Source organism: Tympanuchus pallidicinctus, unplaced genomic scaffold (assembly GCF_026119805.1).
Source record: "Tympanuchus pallidicinctus isolate F22 unplaced genomic scaffold, pur_lepc_1.0 scaffold18, whole genome shotgun sequence".
NCBI classification, from domain to species: Eukaryota; Metazoa; Chordata; class Aves; order Galliformes; family Phasianidae; genus Tympanuchus; species Tympanuchus pallidicinctus.
In genome coordinates, this window is record NW_026294699.1 from 9,078,831 (window position 1) to 9,093,661 (window position 14,831).

At 52.7% G+C, this 14,831-nt stretch overlaps 2 protein-coding genes across 3 annotated transcripts; one reads left to right on the forward strand and one right to left on the reverse strand.

Moving 5' to 3' along the window:
- The first annotated feature begins 539 nt into the window (after positions 1-539).
- On the forward strand, positions 540-8,417 carry RPL3L (ribosomal protein L3 like). 2 transcript variants are annotated; one of them, XM_052680066.1, is made up of 10 exons: positions 540-648; positions 1,512-1,704; positions 2,295-2,463; positions 3,874-4,009; positions 4,630-4,816; positions 5,391-5,551; positions 5,809-5,910; positions 6,200-6,295; positions 6,781-6,900; positions 8,311-8,417. In XM_052680066.1, the coding sequence occupies exons 1-10, from the start codon at positions 646-648 to the stop codon at positions 8,356-8,358; spliced, it is 1,215 nt and encodes a 404-aa protein (XP_052536026.1). In that variant the 5' UTR covers positions 540-645; the 3' UTR covers positions 8,359-8,417. The 2 variants fall into 2 exon arrangements, with proteins under 2 accessions (XP_052536026.1, XP_052536027.1); XM_052680067.1 differs by lacking the exons at positions 540-648; positions 1,512-1,704 and adding an exon at positions 1,849-1,870.
- A 460-nt stretch (positions 8,418-8,877) lies between these two features.
- Positions 8,878-13,497, reverse strand: LOC128079122 (testis-expressed protein 2-like). Its single transcript, XM_052680065.1, has 11 exons — positions 12,640-13,497; positions 12,366-12,566; positions 11,991-12,294; positions 11,505-11,722; positions 11,171-11,317; positions 10,959-11,058; positions 10,673-10,805; positions 10,429-10,566; positions 10,090-10,302; positions 9,622-9,742; positions 8,878-9,520 (listed from the first exon to the last, which is right to left on the reverse strand). The coding sequence occupies exons 1-11, from the start codon at positions 13,483-13,485 to the stop codon at positions 9,395-9,397; spliced, it is 2,547 nt and encodes an 848-aa protein (XP_052536025.1). The 5' UTR covers positions 13,486-13,497; the 3' UTR covers positions 8,878-9,394.
- Between the last annotated feature and the right edge of the window lie 1,334 nt (positions 13,498-14,831).

Below are 14,831 nucleotides of genomic sequence, written 5' to 3' on the forward strand. Positions count from 1 at the left end.
TCCCACTATGCCCACTGATGGTGTTCCTCAGTGCTGGATCTCCACGTTCCTTGTGCACCTCCAGGGATGGTGTCCCCACCCCCTTCCTGGGCAGCGGTGCCAATGCCCGACTGCTTTTTGAGAGGGCTGTTTCCTAATTTCCCACCTGAACCTCTCCTGGTGCAACGTGAGGCCATCACCTCTCATCCTGTCACTGTTACCTGAGAGCAGAAGCTGACCCGCACCTCACCACAGCTTTTCACTCTGCTTGCTGTGCCTGCTGGCTCAATCTCTACCCCAGGAAGAATCACGGCCGTTATTCCTGGCCTGATGTAGGACTTCTTAGTCTGTCCCTACCCAGAGTTTGGCCACTGGCTGTGCCCCTTGAAGGAGCTCCCACAGTTTGGCTGTGCTATGCGCAGTTGCAAATCTATTGTGATTGGTGCCATTCATGATGGACTTGAGGAGGGGAAGCCGTAAACTGAGACACCAGCAGTTGACCTTTACCACATCCCAACTGTTAGGGTATAGCTGGCAGCTTTGCTAAGTGTGAAATGAATATCGCGTCCAATGAAGCTAGTGGCTAAATTTGTGTCTTAAGTATTAAACAGGAGGGGCACATAGCGATAGCCTCTTCCTGCTGCTGACTTGAGCTGAAGACGTCCCATGGTTTGTAAAGCTCGGCACTGCTGCCTTTTGGATTGCATGGAAAGGGGCAGTGAGCAGGGCTAGGTTATTGGTTAAATTAGTGCAGCTGAAGTGGGGCGGACCTGACATAACTCCACTTGGGTTGGAAAAAAGGCTTGATGGAAGGTGCAGGCAGGTTTTGTAACTGGTCTACAAGGAAGGAGTTGTAGTGGGCATAGATCTAACTCCTCGGGGCTTGGGCTGGCCCCTAGTTCCCCTGCCTTGAAGCCAATACCACAAGAATTTGTCAATGTCTCTCTATAATGCTGTTGCTTTTCTCTGCCTGACACAACCTGACTAGGGATTGGGGTTTGTATATTTAGCTCTGCTAATTTGGATTCGGAGTACATATTTAACCTGCACATTTTTTTATTACTGATTCCTTTGGGCATCCTTTCTGGTTTCTTCCGATCGTTAGCTGTGCTTGCTTGGTGCCATTTGCCTTGATGACAGAGCATTGAATGTGGCCCTGTGAAGTCTGAGCAGGCCCTTTTTGATGATTCTAAAAATAAAAATCGCAGTTAACATCACAGTATAGCAGACCTATTAAATAACATATTTCTCCTTGAAATTGTTGAAGCATAAAGGAAAAAGATTGTTTTCAGTTAGTCTGTGCCATTTTTCCAGAAATGTACTAAATTCTTTGATGTGTGTGGTAGAACCTGAAACAAAAGCCCGTGCCATTACAAATTCTCTCGTGTTGGAAATAAGAAAGAGCCCAGAATCCTTCCAGTATTCACTGGTGTTAAAAGGGATATTTCCTCTTGTACTTCGGGCTCAGTCCTTCGAGTATCTTCTGGGACCCAAGGATGAGTCTGATGTTTTTTTGTTTCTCCTTTCTGCAGTCCCACCGCAAATTCTCTGCTCCTAGGCATGGCCACCTGGGCTTCCTTCCTCACAAGAGAAGCCGTCGCCACCGCGGGAAGGTGAAGACATGGCCTAAGGATGACCCCAGCAAACCAATCCATCTGACGGCTTTCATGGGCTACAAAGCTGGCATGACACACACCCTGCGGGAGGTGCACAGGCCTGGGCTCAGTAAGGATTGGCTAAAGGAGGAGATCTTATCCAGGAGGAAAGAGGGGGAACAGGATTGTTGTTGGGAAAGGCTGCTCATGGGAATGGGTGGTGGAGCATGTATCTCCTTGGCTATGTCCTGTAATGCTGTCCAGATATTTGATAGCCAAAGGCCATCGCATGACCTGTAAGTCATGTGTAAGCAATGTAAGCTGAGTCTGGGGATTTCCGGGAAGTCCCCCCTGGTTTGTTGGTTGGTGGTTTGTTGGATCCTGCTGGCAGAAGCACCCTGACAAATGCTGGGCACTGTGAAACATTCGTGGGGAATTTTAAAATGTTACCCAGTGGGATGACTGTGAGATTGGAGCCAAACTCCAACATGCAGAAGAAGGGTTAAAGTGTGCTGAGCCATAAAATCTATCCACTTGGGTGCCTGAAGGTGAAACTCTGCATGGCTCTCCAGCAGGACTTGTGGATGTGGGAAGAGATGGAAGATCTAGCAGTGAGAGTGTGACCTTGCCTCCAGCATACTGTTTGCTTAGTGGGTCAGTTGCATAGACCACTAAGGCTCCCAGGCAAGAATCTGATCTCTTCCTTTTGCTATCTTGCAGGGATCTCCAGGAGGGAAGAGGTGGAGGCTGTGACCATCATTGAGACCCCACCAATGGTGGTGGTGGGAGTTGTGGGATACATAGATACACCAAAGGGCTTGAGGAACTTCAAGACTGTTTTTGCTGAGCACATCAGTGATGAGTGCAGACGACGTTTCTATAAGAACTGGTAGGTGCTTCCCTGGGTGGAGTGTCACTGGGGTCTCTTGCAGGCTCTGTGTTGCCTACATGTTGCAGACAGCTCAGCTACTAGCAGCTGGCTCTGAGATGGAATGAATTTAGTCATGCACAGAGATACTGCAAACAGCTTGATGCTGGGAATCAGCATATGCATATGTAAATTTATTCTAATAGTTGAACCGAGTTAGTGCTTTCTGCAATATCATACACAGTGCGTGCTGCAGGTCCATTTTAATTAGTGTAGCTTGGGCCCATCTATTCCTCATTAAACTGAGACATTCGAGCTGGGCAGCAAGTGAAGATGGGAGGAAAAACAGATTTTTCAGGAGGAATATTGATGCAGAATATGCCCCTTGGCCCTTGTAAACGGTAACAGCCTAAATCCCACACCAACAGAGAGGAAAATGGAAACACGAATTTCATAACCATGGGAATCGTGTCTCCTGCAGAAGCGCGTGTTGGCCGTCAGATCCACCCACCACATGAATCATAGAATCATAGAATCATAGAATCACCAAGGTTGGAAAAGACCTAAAAGATCATCCAGTCCAACCGTTCACCTATTCCCAATAGCTCCTACTAAACCATGTCCCTCAATACAACATCCAGTCTTTCCTTGAACACCCCCAGGGTCGGTGACTCCACCACCTCCCTGGGCAGTCCGTTCCAGTGCCTGACCACCCTTTCTGAAAAGTAATACTTCCTAATGTCCAGCCTGAATCTCCCCTGCCGTAGCTTGAAGCCATTCCCCCTGGTCCTATCACTAATGACACGAGAGAAGAGGCCGACCCCCAGCTCACTACAGCCTCCCTTCAGGAAGTTATAGAGAGCAATGAGGTCTCCCCTGAGCCTCCTCTTCTCCAGGCTGAACATTCCCAGCTCCTTCAGCCTCTCCTCATATGGCCTGTGTTCCAGACCCCTCACCAGCTTTGTTGCCCTCCTTTGAACACGTTCCAGGGCCTCAATATCTTTCTTGCAGTGAGGGGCCCAAAACTGGACACAGTACTCGAGGTGCGGCCTCACCAGTGCTGAATACAGGGGAAAATGCTTCCAATGCTTGTTGAAGGCTGTGTTCTTTCTCCACTTAACTCTGATTCTGTGCTTGTATTTTAATGGCACTGAGCCAGTCAGTAGGAGACAACTGGATTCTTCATGCAGAAAGGTCTGAATTAGCAGTCCTTTTTGCAACTCGTTATTCATTTTCATCTTCCCACCTCAGAGCCCTCTCTCATGAGCCTGGCAGCCAGGGATGATTCAGGTACCCGTGGGTCCTCTATGCCTTCAGGAAGGTGCATGGACCTTCTGTCCCCCGTGCTGTTTAGTCTGCGAGGCACAGTGAAGAACTGTGAAGAACTGTTCAGGTTGAGCTCTTGGTAGATGTTAAATGTTTCTGTCATAGGCACAAGAGCAAGAAGAAGGCTTTCACCAAGTACTGCAAAAAATGGCAGGATGAAGATGGCAAGAAGCAACTGGAGAAAGACTTTGCGGCTATGAAAAAGTACTGCAAGGTCATTCGTGTCATCATGCACACACAGGTCAGGGTCTTCCTCGGCTTGAGAGAGTGGTTAGTGCTGGGGGGTTGGCACAGGGGTTGTCATGATGGGGTCAGGGGAGACAGCCTGTGAAAGCAGATGAAAGGCTGTGGGGAAGAGCGTGCGGACAGCAGGAGATGCTGGCTGCCCTTTCCAGCCACCTCCTGACACCAGTCCTGTCCATCTGAGCGGGCTCAGCAGGGCTCCCTGCCTGCATATTGACACAGGCTGAGCCCTGTGTCAGCAAGAAACCTCGGGCCCCATGATCACCTCAAATTAGCAACTGGTGTCGAGTGTTGGGAAAAAATAACCCACAGGCAAACACAATTTTGCCAGATGCAGATTGCTGGCTATACAAGGCCCGTTTTTGTGCTGATCCCTGGAGTTAGCAACTGCATTGGAGCCTGTGGCAGAGCTAAGCTGGCTTAACTTCACTTGTGGCTGATGCAGACGGGGAGGGACACTGGCTGTCATAAAAGAAGTTGACATTGTGGTGGAGAGGGGTGATAGGGAGCTGTCTCTGCTCACTCCTTTCCTTTCATTAGTAGTGGGTGTTGTGGCCCTGCCTGCATGTTCACAGGGTGTGGGGCAGCATTTTGCCCTATTGCACTGTCTTAACACAGATGAAGCTGCTTCCACTAAGGCAAAAGAAAGCCCACGTGATGGAGATTCAGCTGAATGGTGGGACAGTGGCTGAGAAGATTGATTGGGTCCGTGAGAGGTTGGAGAAGCAGATCTCTGTGCACAGTGTCTTCAGCCAGAACGAGATGATTGATGTCATTGGTGTGACCAAGGGGCATGGAATGAAAGGTACAAAGTGGGAGGACCCTTGTCAGGGGCTTGGCTTTGTCCTTCTCACCTTATGCTGCCCCTAAGTTAATGCTGGGGGGAGAAGAGTGTGAGCCACGCTGAGAACCCACCAACTTACTGTACAGGGAGTAGCAAAGAGCCTGTGTATCTCAACCACAATGTGCATTTCCACTGTAGCAGAGTTTGGTTTCCTTTATGTCAGCGTTGGCTATGTTGTCTGCCATGCCCAGTGTCCTCCCTGAAGGCCTGGAGGTGTTGTGAGGATGTAAAGGCACTGCACTTCTTGTAAAAGCCCCACGTTTGTGAAGATGTGTTTTTTTCTGTGTGTGGATATGCTCAGCAGGAACATCGCAGTCTGATCCGATCCATTGAAAGTGAGAACAGTTCTGTGCTCTGGCCCCTCACTGTGGTGACAGCTCTTGGTCTCCTTCCAGCACGGTGCCTTCTGCGAACTTCAGAAGAAAGACAAAACTTTCTCCTCGCTTCACATTCCCTCCCAGCACTCAGACACCAGCCTTGAATCTCCCCTACCCTCCCCAGTGTTCTCATTACCCCTGTCCGGTCACACTTGCAGGGGTGACAAGCCGTTGGCACTCCAAGAAGCTCCCCAGGAAGACACACAAGGGCTTGCGCAAAGTTGCCTGCATTGGAGCCTGGCACCCAGCCCGGGTCGGCTACTCTGTTGCTCGTGCTGGCCAGAAGGGCTACCACCACCGCACAGAGCTCAACAAGAAGGTATGGCCCAGCACTGCGCCTCCCTTCCATGCTGTCACCATCCTTCTTTGCACAATGGCCTCAGTTCCCCCACAGCTTCTTGTATGTTACTCTAGAGATGTGCAGGGCTCTCATTCTGCATCTCTCTTCTTGCTCGTTTCATGCTCACAAGGTGCACCACAGAGCGCATCTCAGTGATAATCATGTTTGTTGTTTCTGTGACATCCATCAGTGTGAGGACACTGAAGTCACTGTTGTCATTTCCTTCCTTTTCTCAGATTTTCCGCATTGGCCGTGGGATCCACGTGGAAGATGGCAAAGTGGTGAAGAACAATGCCTCAACAAACTATGATGTCACAGAGAAGAGCATTACACCTCTGGTAAGGGGTAACAGGGCTGAAACTGGCCCTTGTTGTACGAGTCTGAGTTAGAGAAGTAATTCTTTGGCAGGACACAGCTGCATAGGAAATGATTTGAATTCCACTGAAGGAAATACAGTCAGTGTGGCTGAAATGCTCTGGTGACACTGGGTGGCTGTTCTGAAGTGTGTACAGTTCAGACAGCTTGAAGGTCTGTCAGTTTTTCCTCTATTAGAAAACGTCACCAGCTTGTCATGTTCCAATCCAGTCCTCCTGCCTGCCTGCCAACCCTCTTTGTCTCTTCCTCCAGGGTGGCTTTCCTCACTATGGGGAGGTCAACAATGACTTCCTGATGCTGAAGGGCTGTGTCGTGGGCCCAAAGAAGCGTGTGCTCACTCTGAGGAAGGTGAGAGCGCAGCCGGTGCTGGGGAGGGACTGACTGTAGCTGTCTACTAACAGATGTACCACGTGCATGAAGCCCGTGAATGCTGGGCAGTGAGACTGGTTGAGCTCTTGATGCAGAGAGCATGTGGCACATGAGCATGGTGCTCAGTGAGACCATTTGCAGAGTGCTAACTATGGCAGTGTGCACCCGAATGCAGATGTACCTTTGGGGGTGTGGCTGGGGGAGTTGCAAGTGGAAACCTTGGCCATAAACAGATGGTGAGGAAATGAAATGCAAAGCAAGGAGCAGGCTTGTTTCAGAGCTGCTCTACAAGCAAAGGTATCACCTGCCATCTGAGCACCAGGCTGTTCCTCTGGAAAAGTAGATTTCATGGAGCCAATTGCCTGATGGATGCACTGAGAACACCTGAGCACTGCCTTCATCAGAGCAGACATCCAGATTTTCTGTAAAGATAAGCCTGATGCACTGTGACTTTTCTCTTTCAGTCCCTTCTGGTGCATACGCGCCGCCGAGCTCACGAAGCCATTGAACTCAAATTCATTGATACCACTTCCAAGTTTGGCCACGGCTGCTTTCAGACAGCTCAGGAGAAGCGTGCATTCATGGTGAGTTACACTCTGCACCAGCTCCAGCTGCTGGGCTGTGCTCACAGCTGGGACTGACTCCAGCCAAGCATCTGCTTCTAGACACAATAACAGCCAACTGAGTGATTGGGACCGTCTTACATAAAAGACAAACATGAATTCAATTCACACAGCAGATATTGTGCTAAGGAAGAACATGATGATCATATGAGTGATCCAAGACAATGCAACTAGCAAATAATATACCATATGGCCAACCAGTTTGCATTCACCTTGAGATGTTTTAAACAAGCAGTTAACTTGGCAAGCACTGTATTGGACATATGGTCCCTTTCACTCATGATTTTGAACTTCTTTGATTCGTTTGGAATGATTTAAAACTTTAATGTTCTTAAGAGGAAAAGGTTGGGTCAAATTCAGCCACAAATTTGTGATTTTTCTATCAGGAAGCTTTCAGAAAGGCCTACCAGTATGTTTTTCTTAAATCCAGGGCAAAATAAATTCAAAACAAACGTAGCTTCTTGATTAGTTTTGCAGCCTACACCAGGCTGGTGCCTGTGTCTGAATACAAAATACAGGAAGTGTTTAGTGAGCTAGGCCTGCAGTTAGCAGAAAAGAGAAAAAACTGCTGCATAGCAGGCAGAAATAAACTATGTCTGGATGTGGTCTGTTAGCCAGAAATCCTACATGAAGCTAGCTAAGCCTCCTTAGCCCTGGGCAGGGGGATTGGTTATGCGGTGTCTTAGCAGAGCTCTTTTAGATGTTAAGCCATTTTCCTTTAGCTCAGCATCAGGAGCTTGTTCTGCAGTGAGAATGTTCTGCTCTTGTTGTCACTGCAAGTCCTGCATAGCTGTGACATGGAGCTCAGAGACAGGGAATGGTTTTACCTGTTTGTGGGTGGTTTATTTGCTATTTTCTACTGTGGGGTGAGAGGTTTCCCCATGAATAATATGGTAAAACTTTACATTTTACTAGAAGTAATATGGCACAAAAGCAATTCTTGCAAACTGCTCCAATGGGACTTCTCTGATCCAAGAAAACACCATTTATTTGCTGATAGAAACCCCTCAGCCTCACTGAGTTGGCTGATGAGATTCTGTGCCCTCAGCTGTGGGAAGTCTTACCTTCAGGCTCATACAACTGGGTGGCTCCAAGCAGGTCATTGCCACTTGCTGGCAATGTGTAGTTCAGATAAACACTTTTCCAAGACCATGATGTTTTGCTTGTGATTCCTGCAGGGCTAGCAAGGCCCCAGATTCACTGGTGAATGGCAGCACAGGGCCACCAGATGGGAAACAGAGGCCAGCAGCAGCCTAGCACAGCAGAAAGGGGCCAAAGCTGCAGTATTGCTCCACACAGCTCATATACAGCCTTCAAAACCATGTTTGTGTGCTGCTAACACTTAGACCTCTCCTCACTGCTCTCTTGTAGGGCCCTCAGAAAAAACACCTGGTGAAAGTGAAGCCAGAAGAGCTGTAAGGGATGAGATATACAAGGCTTCCTAATTGGACAAACTTCAATAAAGGGTCTACAAGCTGTGCCTGCTGCCTGTCTTCCTTCTGGAGGAGTGTCTTGCTGTGTACACTGCTTCCTATGGGCAGCAGTGTGTCCTCAAGCACCTCAGCCACTGGAGATGGTACAAGAAGCACTCGGGACAGGTTCTCATGGAGAGGAACTATCTGGGAAGCCAAGTGTGTACTCTGTCCCTCTGGATCCTCCCTTTCCATGGCCCAATGAATTTCTTCACTGGCATGTATTCACTTAAACCGTGGTGAAGGACTCCCCTTGTTTTCCAGAGCAGAGCAGGGGCCAGCAGGAAGCAGAAGGCTTCCCTACTGACTGCCTATGCACAGCCTCACTGACTGTCTGTCCCCTTGCCATCTCCTGCATGCACACACACGTGCTCTTCTTGTTGAGCACAAGCCACATACTTCTCTCTGCACAAGACCCCTGGCTCCCTCAGCAGCCCCAGGATTTCACATACAATGACATGGCTGATAGGTAAGACTGGCCAGTGATGGATTTATTCAGATTTTGGATTAGTTTCTCACCCGTTTTCCTTGCAGCCCAGCTGCCAATGGAAGGGTGTGATGAGTCTTGGAACTGTGGTGCCTTGGATCCAAGGTGATCATGACTCATTGAGTGCAGAACTTATCTGGGTGTCCTGCACCCTCTTTGGGAATCAGACAGTGGAAACTACGGCCCTCTGCTGCTCTGGAGCTGTCCGCTTGGTTAGGAGGAATCCTGAGATGCTGGTGGGAGGTGTGTGAAGTTCTTGGGTGTCCAGCAAACCCCTTCCCCTGGGTCTGCTTTGTCTCTGAATTTTTTCTTGCAATATTTAAGGAGCAGGCTCATCTACAAAGTGCAGGATGCTGAGAATGAGATGAACTGAGATGCTCAAGTCCCATGGCATAGTACTGGATGCCATCAGTGGCCAGGCCTCAGCTTGGTGATGTGTCCCAGTGAGGTCCCTGAGCCTTTTGCAGTGTCTCTATCCTTCCCATAGGGCTGCACTTCAGAGTCTCTTTTCTCCCCTGGTTGGAATGTCCCTGGGCAGCTCCCCAGTGAGTGGCTGAGGATTCAGGCCAGAATGCATTATAGGAATGATGAGATCATCCATGTTTGGCATCACCAAAATTTTCTGTAAAGAGGAATCCAGAATAACAAGAAATTGATTTTGAGTACCACAACTGACAGGGTTTGCTCAGCCCTTCAGTGAACCCAGCCCTTAAGGTCAGGCACCTGAAATTCATGCTGCAGCTTCTTCTCAATCCACTCAGTGACATGTACAAATGTTACCTCCCTCTCACCCAGCTTTGGGCACACCTTCAGCTCCAGCTGGGGTGGAACTCGGAAGCTGTACCTGTAAGGGGAGAGGATGGAGGCAGAAAGCATCATGTCCCATACACATGGCACAGCCCACATGACCAGCTTGCCAGAGGCCTCACTGCTGGATTCTGGGGACTTGTGTCCCAGGAGGAGGTGGCCAGATTGTGGTAGGAGGGGTACATCCCAAAATTGCATTTTTGCATCTCCTTCCAGGTGGAGACCAGGAAGGTCTGAGGGTCCTTTTGGGAGAGCAGCCCTGGTTTGCTGGGACCCTAGATGAACCCACATCCCAGCCCTGGTTTCTTGACCAAGCCACAGGGAGATGGGAAGATGGCAGGAGGATGCACATGGAGCCCACCCAGAAGGAAGGAGAGCTGGTACCAGACACGGTCAGTTGGTGGCGGTGGCACATTCACAGCCAAGGTGCCTGCCAGCTCCTGCACCTCCACCATCAGCAGCAGTGGTGTGTTGGAAACTTCCTCGATCTTCTTTTTGATGAACTCATTTTCCGTCGCCTTCTGGAAGTACTTGGACTTGGCAATCTTATCCACAAAGCGCAGGATCTTCCGGCCCGTGCTGTTGCTGCTGACATGGCTGAGACGAGGGAACCCACAGGATGAGACCCCTCAGAGACACAAGTCCCTTTCCAGGGGTCACCATGAGGTGGTGGGGTGCCCTCCTGTACCCCTCAGCATCTCAATCCCAGAATTTCCCCCTCACCCTTCAGTGCCGGGTGGCGGGACTCGCTCCCCTGGGGTTCCAGCAGGCTCTGCGGTGACAATGTCCTCCTCATCAGAGGAGCCAGCACTGGATGACTCTGCATCACTGTCTGCCAGCAGGATGAGCCGAGGCTTGGTCCTGTGAGTCCATGGCTGCATCAGTGCAATGCCATGGGAACAGCACCCTCTCACCTCGCTCAGGTGGAAGGATGTGGGTGAAACCCAGCCCTGTAAGGTCACCTTACCCTTCTCCGCTTGGCTCCACCTGGCTACTGTCCTCTGCAGCACCCTCCTTCCCCAGCTTGCAGAGGTTCATCTTTGTCTCAAGGGTCATCTGCAATGAGCCGCTGTAGGTGACCTCCATGTCCACCCAGAGACCTGCCAACAACAGAGGGAGTGAGCCCCCATCAATGCCACAGTGGCTGCTCATGTGCTTGCTAAAGCCTCCCTGCTTGGGATCCAGGCTGGCACCTTGATAATAGCCACCATGAAGCCAGCCCTGCTGTTCCTGCTGCTCTGCAGGGTTCTTACCTCTCTCATTGATGGTGGGCTTGGAGGCACTGAGAATGGAAGGAATGGATGTGCCCATGTCCAGCTCTGTCAGTTTCAGCTCATTCATAAAATATGGGAGCTAAAGGAGGGGAACCACGTGGGGATGGTCACCACAGCCTGGCACCCACCAAGAAGATAGGACAGGGTTCCTGTGGGTGCTGCCATCTCCTGTGCCGATTCCTGCTTCTCACCTTGATCTTGCTCAGCTTTTTCTGGATCTTGCTGGACACCTGCTCGGCCCAGTAACGCTCCCGGAGGAAGTCCCAGAAGATGCGCCCTACCAGTGCATTCACCCAGGCCACACAGCCCTCACTGCACCCAGCTGTGTCTTCACTGAGCTGTGAGTGGGAAGAAGCCACGAGTGCCTGGAGTCAGTTGGGACCCCATGGGCTGGGGCCCTGCACTGCAGCTTAGCTGCTCTAACCATGGTTTTGAGAAGGAGATGAACACCAAGCTGGGAGACAGTAGTGCATGTAGTAGTGCATCAGCTCTGCTCAGTGCTTGCATCCAACTCTGGGTTCTCACCTTGGTGGCTGCGGGGCTGCCCAGTGTGCTGTGAGGGGGGCTCTGCTCTGGGCTGCTCCCTGTTTCTGCCGGCACAAATTGGGCCATGTAGGTGCTGTAATCCAGAAAAATCTTCTGCTGAAAGATTCCGGCCAGCTCCTTGGATCTGATGGCAGAGGGGATGTCCTCAGTGCTCCCACTAATGCTGCTGGCACCACTCTGTGCAGCCGGTTCTTTGCCTGGGGACACAGGAACATGTGCAAGGCTGGCTGCAGCAAGAGGTGATGCGTGCAGGATGACGTGCCATGATGCACGTGCAGCGATGTGCTGCATGGCTGCCGTGCACACACACCTTATGCTGCAGAAAGGGAATCTTGCAGACTGGAGGACTCTGCATAGGTGAGCCCTGTTTCTGCTTCTCCTTCTCCCTCCCCATTCACCGGTGCCTATCCAGAGCCCATCCTCCCAGCACATGGCTCCGGATCCCTCCCAGAGGTCACATCTCACCTGGCCTGGCTTCACCATGGCTGCTGCTGGGGGTCCCACGGCAGGCTCGCAGAAGATGATGGTACCACTCCTCCTTCTCCCTTCCTGTCCTCCCAAAGAGGTACAGGCACCTTTCCCTGCAGTTTCCTGGGACGTCCTGGCCAGGTGCCTGCGGCTTCCTCGTCCCTTCTTCCCCTGGCTGCTCTGTGCCATGCTCATCGCTGCTCCTGTGCTCTGTGTCTGTCTGCTCCGGGAAGAAGATGCAGATGGGGTACTTCTTGTTCCATAGTCGCTTTCGAGCCAAGCCAGGGGGGCAGAGGGAGACCTGCAACATCAAGAGGAGCCATGAGGCACTGCGTGCTCCCTGAGAGGGGACAATCCCAGCTCCCAGGGTACCTTTGCACCACTCATATCGTAGCAGCGATGGCTGACGAAGACGACATCGAGGATCTCCTCCGCAAAGGTGGCCTGGCGTGGGATGTTGCTTTTGGGGTAGGACAGCTTGAGGGTGGCCCCATCCAGCGTGGCCAGCACCGAGTGTGTGAGTGACGGGTGGTACAGCTCGGGGTCATAGGTGTGCAGCTGGTTCAGCCAGCCCTGTGGGGACAGAGCCGGCCGGCCGTGGGCTCCCCAGTCCACCCCACAACGCCTACTGCTGCCCTTTTCCTACCTGCAGGCTGCGGGCTCCCTGCAGGCTGTCCGGGAGCAGCTCGGGGCGCAGGCGCGGCAGTGGCGGTGGCTTCAGCAGGAGGAGCAGGACGGCGAGCAGGCCCAGCAGCAGGCCGCAGGTGAGGCCCAGGCAGAGGCCTGCAGCATAGGGCGGCAGCGGCAGCACCAGGTAACCGTAGGTGAGCAGCGCAACGCAGGCCAAGGCCCGGCCCGGCACCGCGCCCCCAGGCAAGGCCGATGGCGGTGGCTGCTCCGGGGGCTCGGCCTTGCGCCGCGCCACCTCCACCACCTGGATGACGTCCCCGTAGGAGCAGATCTCGTAGCGGCAGTTCAGGGTGGGTTCCCAGGGGCTCCAGTCCCGCGCTCGCTGCCCCCCATCCCCTCTGCCCCCCGATTCCCCTCGCCCTGGGCTGCCCCCTGCCTTTGCCTGGCCCGCAGGGCCGCTTTCCTCGGCCATCAGGCGGCTCAGGCGGCTGAGGGGCTCCTGCACGGCCTCTGACAGCCGCCTCCTGGTGTCCTCCAGCCTGGCCTCCCGCAGCCGGAGCAGCGCGGTGCGGCTCTCCGACGGGGACACACTGGGGGAGGATGGAGCCGTGCGGGATTTGGACGGGCCCAGCCGTGATTGAGGGCCCCGTGGGACGTCAGCCAGGAGCATGGAGAGGGGCTTCGTGTCCCCCTCCATGGGGAACAGGGTCGCGCTGCCCTCCCTGCCGCGGCCATTCTCCCTGGTGCTGGCGGGATGGGACTTTGTCCCGTCGATGTCCCTGTGTCGAGGAGAGCCCGGGGATGGTGCCAGGGCTGGAGAGGCCTCCACCGCCACTGCAGCCTGGTCTGCCATCGCTCGCATCGCCGGCGGTGCTGCTGAGAGAAGAGCAGAGAGCAGCTCAGCTCGGTGCCACATCGAGACGCAGCACATCGCCGCCAAACGACCCAAGGCTGCCATGATCTGGCTGCCTCTGGGCCTAATTTGGGATATGCCTTTTGGGACTGGGCTGCCACTGCCAGTGGGCTCATTGGGGTGCCTGACCTCCACCGCTGCCCCTCCCCTTGCAGCATCCCCACAACAGGAGCAGGGATGAGCCTGGGGCTGCCTCGTGCCTATGATCTGCTTCGTTGAGATCTTCAAAGCACTTTCCTACCATGAATTAATTACAGGCTGCATCGCAGCTGCCTCCAACTCCATTTATATAATCTCATGCTTCGTGGCTTTCACTTTGCTCCTCATTTACATGAGCCAACTGTTAACCCCAAATAATCATGTAGGATGCTCAAGGAGAGCACAATGCAGCTTCTGGAGCTAACAGCCCACGGGACCCAGTGCAAGATTCATCCCTGCTCTGCTCCATACTCCTGCAGGATCTGCCCAGTCCCAAGAGTGCTCTCCTTGTGTTAACTCAGCAAACCCAGCACCAGGTGGAGCCCTGTGTTCTGGGGCTGGTGCCATCCAGCCTGCAGCACCAGCCTGGTGGTTCGGTGCCGCTCTGCCCCCAGTGCCACAGCTGCCCCCAGTGCCACCCACAGCCCTCCTCAGCCCTCAGTCATACCTAGCAGAAATCCCCAATGCCCGGGGGAGCTGCCTGGCTGCTGCTCCCTGTGCCAGGTCAGGGGCAGGCCAGCTCTGCTGTGGTTACCACCTCTCCAGAATTCCTGGGGTTTTAGAAAGCTTAAAAAAGAAAATGGAAAAGAAAATGACTGTTTCCTGAGAGACCATTAGCACAGTGGAAGACTGAGATAATAATAGCCTGTGTTTATATGGGAGTTTTCATCTGGCAGGGACGCCAAGTACAGCGGGGGCTATACACACTTGTGCAAATGCACACTGCAGTGCAGCCACCTCTGGGGTGCGGGGGAGGCCAGGACTGTGTGGAGCAGTGGGAATGGAACCTGCAGCTGCCAGGCTGGGCCACCAGCAGCCTGCAATGGTGATGCATGGGATGCTCTATCGAAGGAGCTTTGCTTGGAGCATGCGCCACTGGACCATGGCTACAAAGGTCAGAAAGCCTCTCAGCCAGACCCATCCTTTCTGCTTCAGATGTAAGGCTGTGAGCCAATCTGGTGCAAAGAAACACGAGCTGCAACCTGTGCCTGCCTGGTGCCTTTGAGCATCTTCCCCCAAAATGCTCCCCTGACACACACAGTACTGAGCACTTCTGCTGTGCTTCACTGCTCAGCATTGGCTCATACCAACAAATG

Excerpts from the sequence above, each read along its gene's own strand:
- RPL3L (XM_052680066.1), top strand. Across the intron at positions 4,817-5,390 it reads CAAGGGGCATGGAATGAAAG|GGGTGACAAGCCGTTGGCAC; the intron begins GTACAAAGTGGG and ends TCACACTTGCAG. Across the intron at positions 5,552-5,808 it reads GCACAGAGCTCAACAAGAAG|ATTTTCCGCATTGGCCGTGG; the intron begins GTATGGCCCAGC and ends TCCTTTTCTCAG.
- LOC128079122 (XM_052680065.1), bottom strand. The coding sequence starts at position 13,485 with ATGCGAGCGATGGCAGACCAGGCTGCAGTGGCGGTGGAGGCCTCTCCA. Across the intron at positions 11,318-11,504 it reads GCAGCCCCGCAGCCACCAAG|CTCAGTGAAGACACAGCTGG; the intron begins GTGAGAACCCAG and ends TCCCACTCACAG. Across the intron at positions 10,303-10,428 it reads CCGCCACCCGGCACTGAAGG|CCATGTCAGCAGCAACAGCA; the intron begins GTGAGGGGGAAA and ends CCCTCGTCTCAG.